The sequence below is a fragment of the Myotis yumanensis genome, unplaced genomic scaffold (genome assembly GCF_028538775.1).
Source record: "Myotis yumanensis isolate MYYU_CA2020_CCGP unplaced genomic scaffold, mMyoYum1.0.hap1 SCAF_2, whole genome shotgun sequence".
Lineage (NCBI taxonomy): Eukaryota > Metazoa > Chordata > Mammalia > Chiroptera > Vespertilionidae > Myotis > Myotis yumanensis.
The window spans coordinates 97,008,891-97,031,152 of NW_027223753.1; the positions used below are offsets into that span (position 1 = coordinate 97,008,891).

Genomic DNA, 22,262 nt, shown 5'->3' on the forward strand with positions numbered 1-22,262 from the left:
GTTGTTGTCAGTGGCCTCCACCATGATGGCAGTCCTTTGTTACCTGCAAACGTGGCACCTCGCACACCAGGCACTGAAGGCCACAAGCAGACGAGCCAGAGGAACTAGTGTAGAGCCACTCGCACTCTCCCAGAGGTCTCAGAGACCTGGACAAGAGCACCTGTCCTAGCTGTCCTCACCTTCTTGGCAAGGTAATGGTTTTCCTTCTCCAATCAGCCTCTACCCAGGCAGCAACATGACACTGAAACACTGTAGTCTCTTTCACAGATTGCTAAGCCGACCAGGTGGCAGACTCCCTCACTATCACAAAATGACAGATCCATAGCAGGGCAAGTGTCGACTTAGAAGACGGCCACTGTCTTTAGGCTTAGACACAATTCATAGCACTTAAGATTTTTCTAAATAAAATTTGTGATCCTCTGGGCCTAATGTCACATCCTCCATGTGGGATCAGACCCTAGAATTGGTTTCTAGAAAGAAGCAAACACTGACATAGAGCAGGGAGCTGCCTGAGAGAGCTGGCCAGTCCGACATGGGAAGGCAAACAATGTGCACAGGGTAGACGTCATAAAGTCACCTGTGTGAGCCACCAAGAGGGGTTACCAAGCTCAGAGTTGGCGCAGAGAAGCAAAGCAGAGAACAGCAACTCTCCATTTCCCCTGAATACGAGGGAGCCTGGACCTCTATACCCAGGTGAGGTGGGTCATTAGAGATTGCACTCAATCCCTACATTTTCTATGTCCCAAAAGCAACAGAGGAGGGGAGCATCTTCTCTGCTCTGCTCTAAGTGCTGGCTGGTCAGTGTTCCAGGGCCTTCCTTCAAAGGGCAGCACTTCACCAAGTCTTCTCTCCCCACGGCTGCCATTGAAAGCAATCCAATGGGCTATTTTTACTCTGACAGCTGCATCCTCTTGCACTGCGTACAGAAGGAAGTCCCAGGCCACCTTGGTTAGAGCCTATGTGAGGGGAACTCACAAGGGGAGAGAGAAAGAGCATGGGCCACCAAGTAGCCAGAGGCCTCTCACTTGAGTCAGCAGGACCTTGAGGTGACTGGGTGATGCCATTCACCACAATCCCACTGCAAATGCAGGAACAGCAGCAAGACAGGCTCCGTCAGAAGAGGGGGGCAGCCTCGCTTGGAGAACATTTAAAACAATCAAATGCTTGAAAACATTCTTACTTTGTTAGCTATGAGATTTATTTTGTCTTTAGAGTGTAGGTTCAGGGTGTTAAATAATGCAGTTTAAGTTAGCAATCATTTGCAGTAGATCTGAAGCTTCCTCCTGCTTGGGTGCGGTAGGCTGGTTTCTGTGACAAGTTATTTCATTAAATAGTAAATTCAAGTCGGACCATTCTCACCATTGCTAGACCTTGACCACTTGCTCTAAAGGCCAGTACACTTGGAAACAGTCTCTAAGATCCTCTGCTTAGGAAAAGTTTCTAAGACCGGTGGCTCAACTTCAGATGCCTCACACCATGTCAGAAAAGTGGTCCCTTTGCAGTCATTAATAAAATAATAAAGGGATGACCCGTGGCAGCTTTCCCACTTGTCCTCTCCTTTCTCTGGCAGGTGGCTGTGTGTCTTGCTTAATAGACTTAATAAATTTTCTCCCTTTAGTTGGGGAAAAGTCAGAGAAGCAAATAAGCATGTCCACAAGCTGACCTTCAAAGGACAGAGGCTGTAGTCCAGACTCAGGCACGCACTCCCTCCCTTCTCCCCATGCTGGGAGCAGCTGTGGCCTGCATTTTCTGCTGCCCTGCTCAAGAATGAATGCTGACATTTGACACCTATACTAGTTGTGGTGATAACTGAGAGGAGGTAAATAATTTCTCAGTTCAAACCCGGGTTCAACACTGAGCTGGGCCCCAGTACACAAAGTTCTCCAAACATCCCAGGAGTCAGAAATAGCGAGGGGCACACTTCAAGGCACAGTGTGGGCATGACCTGCTCATGCAGCCGGCACCAAGGTGATGATAATAGCTGGGTGCACTGCTTCGCTCATGGCTTTTAAAATCAGGCTGATCACTTCCCCTGCAGGTGTGGCAGCACACAGTCCACCTGCAGTCCCTGCCAGCAATGCATTATTACAAGCACCTGAAAACGGCAAACTTGCTTAAAGCATACTTCAGTACACCAGGCCACCTCTAAGTCATTATTTTTCTTGTGGCTACAAACAATGATGGTACCGAGAGCCATGAACCAGCTTTGGGTCCTAACCAAGCAACCATTTGTTATTTCTCAAATGTCTGACTGCCGGTGGAAGGGCCTCACCAAGGCGCCTGCCAGCAACCCTCAGCATGCCATCACCACCAGGATACCCAGGGCCCCCTCCATGGATACTTGCCTTGGTTCTTCCCTTGACACTAAGCAGCTCCTCCCTTTTAAACTCCTTCGAAAATTGCACCCCTCTTAAAGCTTTCCAGATATGCTCTGATGTCACTTCCTTTGTCCAAAGCACTGAACATGGCCAAGCAAGAGAGACTTCTTGTTAAGGGTTAGTGGCCAAAGAACTGCAGAATATCTGCCCAGAGCTTCTCCTCTCCAACCACTCTGTGCTCTGGGGTGCCCCTGCAGGAAACAACAAGGACTAGACTCAACATAGGACTAACTAGAACCATAAAAGGGCATGGCCTTCGGAATAATAATCCATATGTCTCCACCACACAACATATGGGGTCCTGTGCTCTGAATGCTATGCCACTACTTAAAGCCAGATGCTTCACCCTCCCTGCATTCTGTTCATTTTCTACCCTCCCGGTCACGCTGTAGGAGCATTTCTTGCATGGTTTTATTCAACCTCAATGGCATAGCTGAGGATGCTGAAATCATCTCCAGCCTAGATCGCTCACCTGAGCCCTACACATGCATTTTTATCTCATTGGGAATATCACATGAGCATCTCACCCAGAAGTGAGCTTGGTCCTTTTTCAACTCTGTCTCCACCTCCTGAAGCTCTAACATCCATTGGTGGCACAAGCTGTCCTTTCAATCCTCAAAGCTGTGACCTCAGGCATCCTTAACATCTCCCCTGCTTCACTCCCCACATTTAACCCGCAAACAATTCCTATTTTCCACTTGAGAAATGGCTTTCTATATTTTGAAGCTGTTTTATAAGGCAACCCCAAGTTCCCCTTATTTCAATTCTTTTCTTTTGCTTTCAGTTCTGTTCATCTGCTAAAACTACTGCTATGCCACCTTTCCTTGGGTTCATGTGTGCTAGAGAATCTTTTTCCATCCTCTGATTTTCAACTTTGCAGTGTCACTTTGTAGAAATGACTTCTAGGAAAAAAATCCCATTCCTCAGTACCTCAGTTCAAACCCTCACCACTTATGACCAGGAGTACTGTAAGAGCTTCCCAATAGCTTGCCTGATACCAATTTCCCTCACTCTATCTCTTTCCCTAGTCAAACCCTGGAAGAGAAATCCAAAGCATGTCACTTGACTTTGTTTAAAAATCTTTGCTAAGTCTCTGCTTTGCACAATACAGAACTCCACTTGACAAATGAAACCCTTCCGAATCTGCTGTGGGACTCCCTTCCCAGCCTGGCCATCCTATAGACCTACTCCCCTGGGCCTCTATGAGTCCCAGAACACACCTTACCTCTGCACACCTGCACTGCTGCATGCCCTGTGCTCGCCTGCACATGTGTGCTTTATTACCCAGGAGCCCATGTTCCACTCCAACTGTTCCTGCTCACCATTACTACTTGGAAAACCTCTGTTATCCTATATTCTTAGGATGGCACCAAAGTGTCAACTCCTTGGCAAAGCCTGGCTGGCCTCACAGGTGAGCCATTTTCTCCTGGGTGTCTCAGGGACCCTCCCTATGTGATGTAGTGCAACTCTACACTGTTGTAAGGACTTCAGTGCCTGTCCCTTCTTAATGCTGGGCCCATCTTACCTCTCTTTGTATTTTATTCCCAATCCCTGCTACAAGGTAGTTATTCAATAAAACATTTTCTGAATCTGAGGGAGTAACTCCCAACTTAACTAAAAGGAGAAATGAAGATGGCACCGCTGTCACCCCAGCCAGATGGAGCTGCCTCCTTCTGACTGTCACCGAGGGGCTACCTTTTCTATTCTATAAGCAGGTGACCTGCACATTACCAGTGGCTCTGGGCCTATTTCCCCTTCCTGGCCAGCCTGGAAGTGTTCCTCCTGAGACACAGCTCCCTACTGAACCAAACCATTCTAGTCCTAGGAGGCTGCCTCAACACCCCTCTTTATGAAGTCTCTCCCATCCCTCCAGCCCATGGGCATGAGGGTCTTGTATAAACCGACAGAACCTCCATATCATCCACACTGAGCAGTGCAGCACTTTCTGGCACTCTAGTTGCCATTGTCAATGCCTTACTACCACTCCAGCTGTGGCCCAGAGGACAGCTCATGTAGGACCTGGGTTAGGAGGTCCTGTTATTCCTGCCACTGGCATATTCTCCGTTGAGGACTGGGAGGGAAGCAAACTAGGTAAGCCCATTCTGGGAACACAGCACCTCGCACACAATGTGCTTGGTACTTGGTCACACAGGGAATCAGGAGAGGAGGACCAGAAGGGGGCTCAGTAAGAAATGCTCAAGAAACTGGGACTTGATTTAGAGAACCAGTCTGTGAACAGTCCTCAGACAGTTTCTCGATTTAGAGAAATAGTCTGAGGAAGTCTTCAGGTGTGTGAAGACACTGGTCAGTAAGTATGAGTACTACAGAGAAGTCCCTAGCTGATGTACAGAGGCTCTAGAAAGCGAGACACAGGAAGCTTAACACAGATCTCTGTCATTCAGAGACAAACAACAATTCCTCTTAGAATCCAGGAAGTACTAGAAGATTTCAAGCCCCTTCTAGTCCATTCTGGCTTTAGAACTCCACTTGCAAGTCAGCTTGTCACCTAGGAAGAGGTCAGCAGCCAGCTGGAGCTGCCTTTTGCTCCTGACTGTCCCCATACAAGGAGCTCAGACACCACTTGACTCGAGAAAGAGCAATTACTAGACAGTTTTCGATACCTACCATAATCATTTCTATTTGAGTCATTTCTATTTAAGTCTGAGGTTGGCTTCAAACAAATTTACCTCAACACAGGAAAGCTGCTGCAAGCCTTTGGTATAGTGGGTACCACTGATATCTGGACGGCATCAAAGAATTTCCTAGAGAGGTGAAAACAACTGAGGCTCACTGGAAACAGCTGTCAATCTGAAAACCATTCCAGGCCCAACAATGGTTTGTTTCCAAAGGTCGTGTACTCATCAGTGATCTGACTGTGGTATTTTTTGCAATGCCAAAATACTGAAATCATCCACACTGGAAACAATGGCCAATCCAAATAGGAAATCTTGCCCAATGCTTCAAACTACAAAACAAGGGGAATTATGAATCCTAAAAAAGGTCAGAAACTCTTTTAACTGAGTCAAGTAGAAATAGAACATAATTGATATTGAAAATGAAACCTGTACATTTGAAATCTGTGTTTTGGACTATCTTCTCCTTTTAAAGATTAAGGTGACTGAAATGAATGCTGTGTACCTACTGACCTAAATGACAAGGATGTAGCTTGTTTGGTGTCACACATGAATCCATGGAAAACAACTGTTATCAAACACAGAATCCATTCCAGCCAAGCAATCTCCCTGTCATTATTTCTTTTATTTTACTAAATTTATTGTTCATTTTTAAGAAAATCAATTACACAGTAACATGACAATTCCAAATTGTTCACAAAAAGTGATAATTAAGTTCTATTACCTGTCATTATTACCAAGAGTGTGCCCACCCACCTGCCTGTGTTCCTGCCCTACCTTTCTTCATTAAAAAAAAACATACTATGAAGATACTCCCATTATAAAAAATAAATAATAGAGAAAAAAGTGAAACTCATCCTCGTCACCCTCCTCTCCTATCCCACTTCTTTTCACCATTCTTAGTTTGACATAGTCCTTTCAAACCCTTATGTGTGTGCATTTACACACTTATATGACATCAGAAATATATAATTGATACTTAATTTTATTTAAGTGGGATCATATTGTAGATATTATTGTACAATTTGCTTCTTTTGTGTAACAGTTGATTTTTTTTCTGTGCACACACATAAACCTCCTCTTCTTTTTGAACTGCTGCAGAGTATTTCTTAATATGGGCATATCATAACTGACCACTAGTTTCTGCTGAATGTGTGTGTGTGTGTGTGTGTGTGTGTGTGTGTGTTGGGGGGGCAGTCTTTTGCTATTACAAACAGAGCTGCAGTGAACACCCTGGCCCATCCCTATGTGTATGAGACAAGATACCTGGCTTATGCCAGGGGAAATGTAGCCTCAGTTCCTATGACCTGAAGGTCATGGACAGGGTGGACCCAGGGTTCTGAGAGCTGTGAGCTTTTGTGGTCACCAGGTAGATAGGCACAGCTGGGGTGAGGCCCTGCAGTCTGACTGAGTGGCCACCAGAGAAGGACCACAGGTGACAAGGCTCTTCCTCATGAGCCAGAACACTGCCCCTGTGCCTGGAATGTTCTCTCAGCTTTTCATGATCTGGCCAAATGCTCCCTGAAATCTGAGACAACATTTCAACCAGCTCTGCCCCTACCTTAAGCATGCTGTCTTGGCTGTGGAAACCCTTAGAAGTTATTATTTACTGATTGTGTTGTTGATGGACTGTCCTTCTTGTATAACCAAACTTCTAATGCAAACCAAAGGCAGCTGAAGGACCCTTGTGAGATCAATCAGAAAGTCACAGAAGTTTCACAGGGGACTCTCTATTGTAATAACTTAGGAAGAGGTAATCCTGAACTATAGGCCATAAGAGCTCTGCAGAACAGGACATCTAGATCTGCCAATGCTCATAAGCTGCACTGAATTGACCAGACCCTCTGGCTTCACAAATTACTTGTGATTAATAAATCATTCTTGTACAGCTCTTCCTTCAACCCTCAGCCACGCCCAATAAGCCACAAATCACCAAAGACAGGATGCCTCACTTTGGAATGGAGCTGAAAATGCATGTGGCTTCTACTCTCGGCAAGCACCTGAAGAGGGCCCTGTGAAGCAGCCAGGCTGCGTGCGGGAGGAGAACAAAGAGGTCCAGCGCAGCACCTACTGCAGCAGGCCTGTGACCAGCTCCAGAGCCCGGGCACAGGTGGCAAAGGGCTAGATCAGCAAACAGAGGTCAAGCCGCTATTTTGACATATTAAAGAAGCTGTCACACGGCCCTGATGAGGTTGAGACTACTCCTGTGAGGTTGGGACAAATAAAGGGGACCAGTATGGACTGATGAACAGGGGTAGATACAGAAGCAGAGCAACATTGAACAGAATGTTAAACTACAGTGGGAAGCCTGGGGAGGGTTGGGGGCGGGATTAAGAGACCAACTGAAGGACTTATATGCATGCATATAAGATTAACCAATGGACACAAGACACGGGGCGGGGGGGGGGGGGGGGTGGGGGGTAGGGGCCGGGAGAATGTCAAGGGGGGGAAAAAAGGAGACATATGTAATACTCTTTGTAATACTTTAAGAAATAAAAATTATTAAAATATTAAAAAAAAAAAAAAAAAAGAAGCTGTCACAGAGCGCACACAATTCACAACCCAACCAAGAGTACAGACCCAAAATACTGTAGAAAGGGGACGAAGCCCTGAGGTTGGAGGGCACTGGGAGAGCTGGCTGAGCTCTGAGGGGAGGGGAACACTTGGGCAGGCAACACAAGGGTGGGAGAAAAGTGCACAAAGAAGCACAGTTTCTTATAATTCAATGCCTTTGAAAAGCTGGGCGTGGGCTTGTCTTACATTTGGGAAGCCCCCCAAAAAAACTTCTGAGGAAGAGAGATGGGGTTGGTCACCAGGCACACATGTAGCAGGGGAATGAGGTCCTTCTAGGAACCCTCAGTCCCTCAGCACCACTGTCTAAGCAGACTGAATACCTGACCTTGGTGAGTTTCCTCATAAATAAACAGGTGAGCAAAACAGCAGTACTGACATATAGATAACAGTAAATATCAGAACCAGAAGGGGCCAACTGCAAACAAACTATCAAAAGAAAATTCTGAGCCTAGACACCTCAAAAAAGAATGTCTTTAGTATTAAAGGAAATATAAAACAGAATCACCAGGAATAAATGCCTGCCTATGAAAACATCTTATTCTTAAAAAATTATAATAAAAAACTGCAACTTACATGGTTAAAAATATAAAACTCACAACTTAAAGTGAAAAAAAAAATATCCAAGCTGAATTTAAGCTTAAAAAAACCTATCTGGCCCTAGCCGGTTTGGGTCAGTAGATAGAGCGTTGGCCTGCAGACTGAAGGGTCTCGGGTTTGATTCTGGTCAAGGGCACATGCCTGGGTTATGGGCTTGGTCCCCAGTAGGGGGTGTGCAGGAGGCAGCCGATCAATGAGTTTCTCTCATCATTGATGTTTCTAGCTCTCCCTCCCTCTCCCTTCCTCTCTGAAATCAATAAAAATAAAGAAACAAAACAAACCTATCTGGTTAGACATACAACATCTGGTTTAAATATAGGGGGGTAAACTATTCCACACATGAATGCATGGGAAACCCTGTTACCAAACTATATTTTTTCTATTTAATCCTAAAATGTACAGCATTTAAAAATTAAAATTCTTTGGGCTATTAGCCCAGTGAAGGAATGAGAATTTCCTTTTAAAGCATTTTTGTTAGTAGTGAAAAATAGTTTGTTTCCTGCAGGTGTTCTGGTTAAATACCCAGAATGAAAAATGAAACAAACACTGAAATCTTTTACATTAGAAAGAGTTCTGTTTCTTTTTTCAGAGGAAGGGAGAAACCTTTCATTACTCAATATTACTTCCTTAGCACCTTTGAACAATATGAGGGTTCTGATTTGAAAAGCACCGTCTCTGTAGCAGAAGTTTTTAACCACCCTTCAAATCTGAAGCCATCAGTAGGCGCTAAAGACACAGCTCACAAATGAGAAAACACTTCTGACTAAATGCAAGTAGCTTCTCAACCAAGACCTACACATGCAGTGTATGTTATAATTACAGGGCTGGGATTCATTCATGTTGAAACCATGTATGTGGCAATGATTTATTTCCTGATGGCTCTGCCACTTGCTGGCAGGGTACGTGAGCCAGCTGTCAATGGGATGATGCCATCTGCATTGCTGGCTCACCAGTTCTAGGGAGTGGACAAGACAGGTATGGTCTGTGGTGTCAGGGTCCCACCAGAAGCATCATGTCTTGTCACTGCCAGCCTCGCCTGGCTCAAACGCCACCAACCAGATTTCCCAAATTTCCAGTCCCTTCCAAAGCTCTGGTCAAATGCCAGGTCACTGCACATGCCCCCAGATATACACAGCAGAAGAGGAACCTTGTTTCTGGAGCTTCCACAGCCTCAGCTCCTACTTGATTCCTAGCACCAAAGGCCTGCCCAGAGCCAGAGCTCTTGTTTCACTGACTGTAATTATTATTAACTAGGGGCCCAGTGCACAAATTCATGCACCTTGAAAGGAACTTGGGCCACGAGGCTGCAGTGGGCACAGGGGCGGGTCTCAGCCCATCCTCTGCGCCCCCGCCTGACCCCTCCCACTGTGGTCCCTGGTCCCGTCTGCCGGCAGCCCTGCTCCTGCCGCTGCCTCTCCCATGAACTGATGGCGCTGGTCCCACTTGCACCCACTGATGGCCAGCGCCAGCAGCAGGTGCGAGTTGGGCCGGCGTCATCAGCATGTATGAGGAGTGGCTGCTGCCCTGATTGTCCCTCAGGAGCAGAGGGAGGTGGAGAAGCCCTCAGGGACGATCGGGGCTGGCAGCTGCCACTCACACCCGCTGACAGCGCCGAGTGATCAGGACTGGCGCCAGGCACCGGCAGCGGGTGCGAGCAGCAGCTCCGGCACCAGCTGTGGGTGCAACCAGGGCCAGCGTCAGCAGTGGGTGCGAGTGGTGGTGCTGGTACCTGCAGCGGGTGTGAGAGGCAGCTACTGGCCCCGATCGCCCCTCAGGAACAGAGGGAGGTGGAGAAGCCTTGAGGGGTGATCGGGGATGGCAGCTGCCACTCGCACCTGCTGATGGTGCCGAGCGATTTGGGCCTGCTCTGGGCACCGGCAGTGGGTGCAAGCAGTGGCTCCGGCGCCGGCAGCAGGAGTGAGTGCCAGACAGAACTGTGGTGTACGGGAGCAAAGAATTTTCAGTAACCACCAGAGGCTCACCCCAATGACAGTGACTGGCGCCTGCCTTGGTCTGGTGCCTCTGTTCACCTGCTCCACCATCCCACCTTGGCCGACACCTGCCATGTTCCATGCACAGCCCCTGATGGTCAGCACATGTCATAGCGACCGGTTGTTTGGTTTTCTGCCATATGTTCTATTTGCATATTAGGGTTTTATATAGAGAGATATTTATAAAATAACCATAATACATATCCTCTTTATACATTAAGGGCTTCGCCAGGGCAGATACTGAGATTTACTTCTGTTATCTCCCGCACCTACCCTGGGGCTGGTATGTAGTAGGAGCTCAAGAAATGAATAAATCATTAACTCCCTACCTTCAATGTCTAGACAAAAGACTAAACAGTGTGAGGAAGGCACTTGAGGCAATAATAAAAAACAAAAATACTGCTAATTAAAAGTAAAGAAGAATAAAACTCGGTGGTGGTGGTAGTCTGGGGAAACACACTTTCATATACTGTTAATCAAGACACAAATGGTACAACCCTTTCCCAAGCTGATGTGGCAACATCTACCAATAGTGTTGGCAAAGTCAGGGGCACCAGAGAACCACGGCAGGGAAGCACACTGGAAAACCCGAGAGAAGATCCAGGTTTCCACAAAGCCATACACCAGCTGTGGGATCAAGAACAAGTCCCTGCACATCTCTGAACTTCAGCTTCCTGCTCGCAGTGATGGGATCAAGGAGGTCATCTCCAGGACCCTGTGCAGCAGGCATGAAAATGGGAGCCAGAGCTCTTCAGCATCTCCTGTTAGTTTAGGGCTGACTCAAGTGAGTATGAAGGTGCCCAAGTTTCTAAGAGTCTTCATTCCAGAAGATCTATTCCTCAGATAATCTTCGGAAGAGATACTAATTGAAGCCTCAGACCTCTTCCTCTTAGCTGACCATCTGGCTTCCTGGTTCAGAGGATGAAGAACTTCATCTCATCCAGCACAGAAACACCAGAGACAAGTTGCTGCACTCCAGGCCCAGGGTCAGGCCCAGCCACTCTAGAGGTCGAGAACCGCGTCTTTCATTTTCTTCCACATATCAGGTTGCTAGGAAGAGTGGGAGACTCTGCTAATGCCATGTTGGAAACCCCCCAATTATCCAAATAATGAAAAATCAGATCTAATCTAACTAAAATCAACCAAGTTCCTTAGAGTCTTTCCTAAATAAAATCAGTAAGTGCATAATAACTAAGGATGTCGTCAGCATATTCATGAGTTCTTTCATGGTGGATGTACTTTATAGTACCGTTATTGACCAGGTATTGCAACAGATTACACCTAAGAGGCTACAACAGGCACAAAAAGTGTGCAATCTTCCATTTTGCCTATCTCTTCTATACCAAGATGTCACAGAAACCCATTCTCCGGCAGCCTCCATTAATAATGAGATCAGGTTTGGCACCACCTCCTCTAGTCCTCTTGGCTACTCAAGTGTTTGAGCATTCCTCTAAACAGCCACTTACCCTGGAGACTCGTCCAGACTCATGGGGCCACAGGCACTTTCCAAGGTCCTCTTGACTCTGGATCCCCATGACCGTATTCAGCAGAACATAGTTCCACAGATGGTATCAGGTCCCTGCTCAGATAGACTGGCTACTGTGTACCTTCAATGCAGAACTTGGAACCGTTTTTCTGTCAACACAACCGTGAATCTTCCAGAGGGGTGTTAAATTCCCTAAACTTATTTATTTTTTGCAAAGCATCACATACCAGGACTAATGTCTGACAGCCTATCCTTTGACCAGACCTCTTCAGGAAGCCCCTGACTTGTGACTTCTGTTTTAGAAACCTTGCTGAACAATATGACTGCCCTTTCTCATTTAGAACAGACCTAAAGATTCCAAAATCCCTTGCTAATTGATGCTAAGCACCCAGTGTTTTAAACCCACTCAGATATTTGTTGGAAATGACCCAAAGTGCACTGCCTAATCCACAGACAGCTACACAACAGCAGGACTCACGGAACTCCTGCGTGGAAGCAACAGGGCTGAAACCTTTCTATTTTAGATAGTAACTACCTCCCTCTTCCAGCCCCGCCTCAGACTAGTGCTACCCAGAGTAAGTGAGGGATCACAAGATAAACATGCATGGCTTTGAAGCTCTTAGAAAATGAAGCAGGTCCAGCTCCCTTCTCTCTTATTCTTTCCCCTCCACTCTCTATTAGGGCCCCTCATCAGGCTGGGAGAAACTCACAGCAGCTGCTCGGCCCTGCATACAATCTGCCCTTTCACCTTCATCTCTGTTCTTATTTAACTCTGGGGATCAGGACCAGTAAAACACAGGGCTGCTCAAGAATCAAATCTAGCCCTAACCGGTTGGGCTCAGTGGATAGAGTGTCAGCCTGTGGACTGAAGGATCCCAGGTTCAATTCCAGTCAAGGGCATGTGCCTTGGTTGCGAGCGCATCCCCAGAAGGGGGTGTGCAGGAGGCAGCTGATCTATGTTTCTCTCTCATCTTGATGTTTCTAACTCTCTATCCTTCTCCCTTCCTCTCTGTAAAAAATCAATAAAATATATTTTTTAAAAAAAGAATCAAATCTATCTATTAATTCCCTACCTACACCAAACAAGTTAATATCCCTGACCTAGCCCAGGCTGGTGAAGAGTGTGGCTTCTGGAACAAGAGCTGCAATTTAAGACAGAAGCTGCCATAGGCATCAGGCAGGGGCTAACCAAAGGTCTGAACCGTCTGATCCCTGCCCGGTGAATCTCCTCTATTCCAATAACTTAATGTGAGCATGTTAGTTCAATTGTTACATCAGAGAGGCTATTGTTCTATTTTTTTTATGAATGTATTCATGAATTACTTGTGAAGTTAGACTGAGATATGTAGGGACTAAAAAGAAATATGCAGTATATTATTGATGGGAACACAGTTGTCCACAGCTCTGAGGGTTTTAGGCAAACAGTGGTCTCTACACTGGGCTACAATCCCACCTGTTTCACTTTCTAGCCCTTCATTTCCCTGTGTGTAAAATGAGAGGTTGGGCAGATTGGGGCTGAAGCTCCTTTACTTCTAACACTTGCAGATCTTATATCTAGCAGGAGCTACAAATGGGACAGGTCAAGGGCCATGTTCATACAGGACAAGGACAACGTGCTCCGCTAAATGGAGCATCAAGTCAGGAGGCGGGGTTGGAGGGTGAGGAGTGAAGGACATCTATGTCATTCATTAAATAAAGGAAACCTCAAGTCTCATGTTATGATCTAAGAGGAAATCAATCATGACCATTTATGTTTAACTTATGATGGTGGCCATACCCTGGCTATGCTTCAAATACAAACTGTCATTCATAGATGAAAAAATGGAACTGTTATGTTTCCCCAAAATGGTGTGCTATTGTTGTTGTGTTTTTCAATGAAATCTTACTGCAACACAAATTATAGCACCTTAACAAGAAGTATGAGCTGAAACAGAAGTGCCAGCTCACAGATCTCAAGAAATGGTCCAAGCTGCTTACCATCTACAGTTCTCTGTATAACATTTGACAGAATCACTTCTTCCTCCATGTCCTCATTTGTTTTACACTAACTCTAATCTGGCAGCTCTAATGGCTAAGGAAAATAGATTAACAATAAAAGTGTATGATCTATTCTTGTATAATATGAATTTAAATGAAAACAGCTTGAACTATGATTATTTCTTTCAGAACAAATCACCCCATTTTCTCCAAAACCCTACCCTACAACAGAAAAACACAATATACATTACAACCACACATGCGTTACTTTCCTAAAAAGGGGTAACTTGGGCTCTGCCAAGGCTAACGCAGAGAAACAGATTTGGCTCCTGGACTACAGCTCACACAGTCCATTGGGGTAACATTGAAGATGGTTTGGGAATTAATGTACAGGCAGACACACCTTGTTTACTTGAAAACCGAATACACAACAGCTTCTACACTGACAGCCTCTGTACCAGAAGAGCCTTCGAAAATCTCCAGTGATGACTTATCTCCCATTATCTTTTATTCCCAAATGCAAATGGTACATAATTGAGCTTAAGTGAGGAAAAAACAACAACTAGGAAATGAGCAGCCCAGATTCTTTTGGATTCTAAAATTGGAGATAATTTTGAAAGGAATGGAATGGGTCTGAAATGTCCTTAAAACCCAGAGGGAAATCAGTACAGCATCAGCTTATCTTTGGTACATAGTCAAGAAAGCCAAGCCCGCAATGTAGCAGGAGTCAATGGGAACAACACACCCTCCACAAACCATAGGCAGGTTGTGGATTAAGTCCCCGGAGCACAACAGCAACCACAGGAGCGCACGGGTGTCCCCTGCACCTCAGCACACGCTCTTACCTCTAACATGGGTCTGGCACTATCATGGACAGATAGGATGTGGGTCACCTTGTTCCTGCTCAACTGTTCTGCATCTCTGGCATCTGTCACAAAAGAAAGAGATGGGCATGTCATTACTCTCTGCAAGCGATTCCTCCTCAAGTCTAGCCAGAAAATGCCCCCAAAATGATTTACATCTTTCTTTCCTGAAACTTCCTAATTGACCATACCCCAAATAATCTAGGTCTAGGGAATAGAGGGCTTTCTCTTGTTTTGCAGATAACTATGTTTATTTCTGACTGGCACATCTTTTGAGCTGAAGATGGAAAGGTAATAAGATCAATAAACACTGTGATCATGATTACTGTTGTTTAAAGGAAGTGAACCCATGCGATCATTTTGTAGGTGATAATTGTCAAATTGTAGACCCAATAAAACACATAACACTAAAGATATTTAAAATGTATTAAAATTATCTTTTAATGATTAATAATCCAAGTTAAAATTAAGCACAAAAGACCACTACTGTGTAAAAAAATAGGAATCTGCCAGAGATGACCCTGCCTTGATGTCAAAAGTAGGAATGGGTCCAGACATGCAGACAAGACTGTGGTTTACACAGATTCACTTTAAGGCAAAAGTAAAAATGGAACACTTTCTAGAAATGCTAAACAGAACTGTCCCTAAGTTATGAGTTGGCTATTAAATTATCTGCATATGAAACTAAGGAGACACCCATTACATTACTTTCCAATGTAGAATAAAGACTGCATGAATTTCACCGCGTTGGAACCCATCTCTAATTTACAAGACAGGGTCCAGGAAGAAATAAGGTGGTCACTTATCCCTGTCCTGGCCTGGGCTGAGCTTTTTAAAATGATAGAGGGTAAAACAGACTGAAAATTAACTGTTTAATTATCATGTTTCTGGAGAATATTTAATAACATGGGAAACTGCTCAGGATATAATGTTAAACAGAGGGTAAAACAGGTACAAAACTATAAATACAATATAAATAAAATTTGTAAAAACACATAAAGACAGACACACCCAGGTGGGTAAAACTGCTATAAAGAATTAGCCCCAAAAGTGGTCATCTTTAAGAAAGGTAATTACAAGAGTTCATTTTTTAATTTTTTATATATTTTCTAAAAGTTTAACATGCTTATGAACTATCTGGGCGGGGGGGGGGGGGGGGGGGGGAGCGGCGCTTGTTAAAAAGGCAGATTGCTGGGCTCCAACTTAATTCAAGGTCTAAGACAGGGCTGAGGAAAATGCATTTCTAATGAGTCTTGATGATGGAACAAAACCTAAGAATACTGTTGTAAATATTCTGCAATGAGCACTCTTAAAGAAAGAAAAAACTTTAAAAGTAATATTTAAATATTGATTTTGAGACTCTCTTCACTGCTCTAGCCATCTCAAGCTTCAAATTCAGATATGCACAGCAGCCATCTCCCTCACACACACAGTACTCCATTCTGACCCTCCCCGCCCAGCCATCGATCACCAAGGTGCAGGCCTCAGTGAGCTCTGAATTAGGCAGGAACTGGAATCATTTGGGATCCACAGGCCGCCAGCCTCCACATTCTCACCAAAATGTGATTTTCCAGTCATCACTAGTGCATTTGTGAATTTACAAGTGAAACAAGAGCAACTAGAGCATCTAGTGTTCACGGAGGAGACAGACAGAAAGGCAGGGGAGTTGGGCTCTTTAAGGCAAGCTCAGGACACTCGCAGACAGGAGCTTTCAGATTCTGATCCTGCCCAGGATTTGGATTTAATGGTGAATATTTGTTTAAGTGTAGTTTTTGTCTTTTTAAAAACAGCTTTACTGGGATCATCAATGTGCCATAAAATTCACCCTTTTAAAGTGTACAACTCAAGGGTTTTAGCATATGTAGAGTTTTTTAACCATCACCACAATCTAACTTTAGAATATTTTCATCACCCCATAAATATGCTTTTGTAACACAGGTTAAGATGAACAATAAAAAAAGTGGTTTGGGAATAAGATTACACATATGTGTATACAGAAGACCACTCAACACCACAAATAAGACACTGACTCCAAAGAAAATGGCAGTTCCTGGTGGACCATGCTCCTTTTGCTCTGTGCTTTTTGTTTCCTTAAAGCAACACTCACACTGTGGGGTTACCCTTTCCCTAAGCACAGGCTATGCCCATCAACTTGAGAGTGCACAAAATGCTTCATCAAAGCTACTGATGACACTGGACCTTCTATTCCTCAGGACTCCATATTGTTGATGGTTCTGGATGGCTGCCTACAACTACGGAATGAGCTACGAATGCAGCTATGAGACTCTGGCCAGGGGGTTTTCAGCTCACTGACATGCACATGCGTAGCCTGGAGGTGTAGGACTCAGTCCTGTGCTGCTCAAACCGGGGCCTGTCAAGCAGAAGCCAGGCATCTCCTGGAAGCATGCTGGAAATGCAGGCTCCCAGGCCCCCTACACACCTGTACAGTCACAGCCTACACTGAATTAAGAACTCCGGAAGGAAGGCTGTGTGCACTTTATACAGGGCCCCTGCCTCACTGCAGTATGTTGGTGCCATTTCTAAACTAGAAAACAATTCACAGATACTTGCATCACAAACACAGTAAGTCAGTATTAATCAAATCAATGGGAAGATTACAGTTTAGAATTCAAATGGGAAAAAGTCTACAAGAAAATTTGCTGACAATGGTTATCTCAGGATAGGAGGTTTTGGGAATTTTTCACTCTAACATTTCCATCATGTTTGGGTTTTATTTTATTTTTTATTTTGTTGATTTGAGAGAGAGAAACCAAGATGAAGAGAGAGGAAGGGGAGAAAAGAGAGAGAGAGAGAGAAATATCAATTTCTTGTTCCACTTATTTATGCACTAATTGATTGCATCTTATATGTGCCTTGATGAGGATTGAACCCGCTACCTTGGCATTTTGGATAATGCTCTACTCAAATGAGCTATCCAGCCAGGGCTCATGTTTGGATTTTTAAATTTTAACTGATAAGTCTACATTTTTTTATAATGAAGGAAGACAAAAATTTAAAAACACTGTTCACAAAATTCAATAGAACTTACATTAATAAGTAAAATGAACAGACAGCCCCTTATAGGTGAAAAGCAGCTAACCATGTTCATATCCTCTCTCTGCCAACATCTCCTTTGGCTCTGGACTCCTTGTCGCCTGTCTCCCTTTACCCTCCACATCTCCAACACTCCTCCCTCCCACTGGGTCTGCTTTAGCGGGCCTTCTGAAGAGGAACTGTCATCTTCACACAATGGGGGCACTAAAACAGAAACATCCAATATATTCTTCTCCTCTGCTACTGAATATTCCCTGCCTCACCGGGAAGGAGGGAGCAGGTGGATTCCTATAAGATGCTGTCCTAAAGGGCAAAGTGACAGCCACATGCTTCTTCAGGAAGGAAAGTTAGCATTCTATACTGACACAGAAGATGGACGGGGTAAAAAGTCACAGGATGTGGGAGATGCCAGAATGCTATGGGAAATAAGCTAGTCCAACAAAGTCAAGCAGAATTTCTTCTGAATAAAATCAACAAATATATATTCAAAGAAGCATTAGAAATTAACACTAGCAACACAAGTGCTCAAGAAAAACATACACTTGGGAGGAAAGAACCTCTTTGGCAATGCCTTTCTAATACTCAAACACCTGCTGCGCTGTTTGTGAACTCAAAAAAATAGCCATGCAGGATGAGGGGGGCAGGAGGGGAGAAGGAAGGTCTCTGCTATAGAGAGACCAAATCCCTTCTGCTCTGACACTGAAGCCCAAGCCATGTTCAAAGTTATTTCTAAAACAACTTCTGTCTCCCAAGCTGAGAATCTGCTGAGTGATGAGCAAGAGATTCCAATCCATTTGCAGTTATACTTCACATGGTATAACTGAAAGACTTCTAGTTACAAATTACTACACACTGTAATAACTTCCAGTTATAAATTGTTAGTGGGTTCAACCTTTAAGTAGATCTATTTCCAACCTGGATTGGGGAACAAAATGGGGCAGTTTCTACCTTTTCCCTTCTCTACCAATCCTGAGCTTGGTCCTGAGTTTGGGCAAGTTTTTCTGTACTTCACTTTTCTCACCTATAATGTAGGAAAATGGCAAGAGTACCACCTCAAAGGGTTGCTGGAAGTACTAAATGATATAAAATGCTGAGAACAGTGCTTGGCTGGTATGTGGTAAATGGTATTGTTGTCACCATTATTATCATCATCATGACCAGATTAAGTCCAAAGGTTGTGGTATGGGCTTCAGTCTCCATCACATCTGAATGTTTCCAAATGCACGGTTACTTCAAAGAGATCCGATTCCCAGCTCTCGCTTTGTGCTCCATACTCAGCTCCACTGCAGGGACCCATCAGAAGCTCACCATCTCAGTCTGGTTGTTCAGACAGGAAACACAGCAGTTCTTACTGAACAAAAGCTCTGACACTGCAGACAAGTGCCCACGCACATCACTTGCACACACACAGCCCGGGTTTGTTTCCCACTTTTCTAGATTTTTGTGGACATCTTCAAACAATGAGGGCTTCCTGTGTCTGCTGACATCCACTTTTGCACTTGCTAAGATTCGAGGAAGCAGCTAATCCCACCCTCTTGGCCTAGATGGAGCAGATCTTTGAATTTCTATTCTCTGCCTCCTTGTGTCTGGGCAGGGCCAGCTGCCAGTTACAGGTTTCTCAAATGAGAGGCTCACACCAAAGACTGGGATCCAGAAGCCGGGTTTGTCTGTGGTTTTTCTCTAGGTGGAAAAATCACCAGGTGCGAAAAAATTGTTTGTAAATCATCGCAAAGTTAAAAAGAAAAAAAAAAGGAAGTTGCAGTGTGACATGCAGAGGATTCTACTGGAAGGAAGGAAGGGAGGGAGGGAGGAGGGAGAGGAGGGAGGGGAGGGGAGGGGAGGGGAGGGGAAGGGGAATAGGAGGTGGGGAGAGGAGGGGAGGGGAGGGGAGGGGGAATAGAAGGTGGGGAGGAAGTGGTACAGAAGAGCATTAGCCATGGGATGGAGGAGACAATGGCTGCCAGTACTAAGACCTGAGGAGTGGTGCTGACCCATACACTCTGAAAAATAAAGATCTCTCAGAGAGTAAAAAGGAATTCCATTAAATTTTCTTTAAACATTTCTATACTGGTGGTTGGGGGTAGTAGGCATACATTATTTATAATTTAAAAAGAGAAAAAAAATGACTAAATGAAATGTCATGCTAAAGCACAGATGGCAGTTGGACACAGTGGCCTGGAGAAGCCACAATCCTCTCACCTCGAGCTCCACACTTGCTGTGTAATCTCATCAGCACCTACTGCACGCCTGGCATGGAGTGGGTGCTAGGACAGCTATATCCTTCCCACAGCAGCCCACAGGAGGTGTATAGTTCCCATTTCCAGACAAGGAGGATGAGGAGGGCCTGCCCCTAGTGGAACTGCTATGTACCAGGCATGAAATGGGTGCTTCTGCTGCACTGTCTGGCTTGGCCCTCACCACAGCCCCAGGGCCGAGGTCATCATCCCCTCTCACACAGAGGTTGCTTAAAGTGTCAAGGGCAAACATCTGGCTCATGGGCTGTGGGGTAGCTGAATTCCAAGACAAGATCAATTCTATAGGACCTGTTCCCCTGCTCAGTACATGCTCTGAGGTCCAGGATACTTATCCACATCAGACTCCTAGCAGAGTGCCTTGCACAATGGGCATTTGCAACAAGTGTGTGGAATAAATGAGTAAATTCACAGGCAACTATATGGACATAACACTTCTTCCTAGCTTCTTGTGGAGATAATCCTGACACTTGATGAGTGTTTAAGAAATGCTTGGTGAATTAATATGTGAATAAAACACAACCGCATACTAATGTTAGAATAGCTGAAGGCAACAACAAACATCACTGCCTGAACAGACATGTGGTTGCTGCAGAACTCTCTAATGGGTGAAACCCACAAAGCAAGAATCCTGGAACCATGAAGGATTCCTATGTCACTGAATATTAAGAAAATAGGTACAGATTTTAGTACAAAAAGAGTGTTAAATCTTTCCTTAGAGTTGTGCATAATGTCCCTTTATAAGAAAGTAACCTTCTATGTGTAAGGATAAAACTCTCACAAACTGTTGGCAGAAGTATTTAATTTGGTTGGTATTTATTACAATTTTTAATTTGTAAACACTTTACTTAATAATTCTATTTCTAGGAATTTATCCTAAACTTTGTTTCAAACTCGAAGACATTCTTTCTACCCATGAAAGCAGTTAATAATAACTCACTAAATAAATCCCTGAAGATACTGGCTCTATAAAGGATTCCAGCTTTCCTGAACAACTCCCTAGCACTTGGTGCTTTTCCCAAACTACAAATCTGATTTAGGAACTCCAGTACTATTTTTAGTGAGTTCTAGTAGCAATTAGCAGCTAGCTGTCAGCTTCCTGTGCCTAATTCTCTTTGAGGAAACTAGCAAAGCTGGGAGCTTTCTGGGAAAAAGAGGAACAAATATTATGCAGAGAAATCATACAGGTTTTTATAATCAACTTGATTCTGAACTCACGAATTTAGGCAACAACCAGAAACTGACAGCAATGTGTGCTGGCCTGCTCGAGGAGGGTGGAGTCTCAGATCCCATGATGAAAGTTGGCTCTCAGCCCAACAAGGCTGGCTGGTTTCTGCAGGTTTCCTCTGTGTATTCTCTCCTATTGAGCACACCCTGTCTCCATGCTCAGGAACCAGTTTTCACTAAATTCACTCAGTGTCACATAGCATGGGTACCTCCTTGGAAATCAAAAGTCTGTTTGCCATCCACTTGGCTCCTTGGGTTTCTACTCACCTCTGTGACCACAGAACACTTTGAGACAGATAAGCTAAAAATAAAAAGTCAACAACTGACAGCAAATCAAACACATACTGAATAAGCTGCAGAAAAATGTGTAAAAAGAAAAGTCAATACAAGATGAGAATAATCTGCTAAAGATAAAATTGCCTCTTACCTTTTCCAGGTGATTAAAAAAACAGGTTTCTGAAAATTTATTAATAACTAGAAAAAAGTGATAAAAATTATAAATAAATTACATGGCTGCTAAATGTGTCTTTCAGCCAGCTGCTTTAGATCATGTTCGAACATGTATACAGAATTAAAATGAAGGTCAGAGGTCCAACTGGAACCTGCAAGCTCATACCACTCGGTCAACACTGGCCAAGAGGTCCGGCATGAGGATGAGGGTCCAGTCCACAAGGGGTCTAGCACAAGTGGTGGCCACCTCCAGACCAGACTTTGAATAAACCAAGTTTACGCCTTGGTTCGATCATAGGTGAGAAGGCTAAAGTGACCTCTTAAAAAGCAAACTTCCCTTTGGGTGGAAGCAACCCAAATGTACATCAACAGATGAATGAATAAACAAAATGTGGTATATACATAAAATGAAATATTATTCAGCCTTAAAAAGAAAGACAATTCTGACACATGCTACAGCATGGATGCACCTTAAGGACATTATGCCAAAAACCAGCCAGACACAAAAGGACAAATACTGCATGATTCCACTCATGTGAGGCCCCTAGAGTAGTCAGATTCATAGACACAGAGTAGCATGGTGGTTACCAAAGGCTGAGGTGGGGATAAGGAGGTAGTATCTAATGGGTACTATCATTAGTACTAAGTGGGTATTAAAAGTACTAACTTCCAGTTGGGGAAATCAAACGGTTCTGGAGGAGGGTGGTGATGGTTACAAGCAATGTGAATTGCTTACAAATTGTTAAAATGGCATATTTTACATTATACATATTTTACCAC

At 44.3% G+C, this 22,262-nt stretch overlaps 1 protein-coding gene across 3 annotated transcripts in view; it reads right to left on the bottom strand.

Annotated features, from left to right (window-relative positions):
• DUSP22 (dual specificity phosphatase 22) overlaps positions 1 to 22,262 on the bottom strand; it is a 57,831-nt gene that overhangs the window by 24,687 nt on the left and 10,882 nt on the right. For all 3 annotated transcript variants that reach the window (XM_070405838.1, XM_070405837.1, XM_070405839.1), the window contains exon 3: positions 14,482 to 14,564. In XM_070405838.1, coding sequence (XP_070261939.1) covers positions 14,482 to 14,564 — 83 coding nt within the window. The remainder of the gene's footprint in view (positions 1 to 14,481; positions 14,565 to 22,262) is intronic.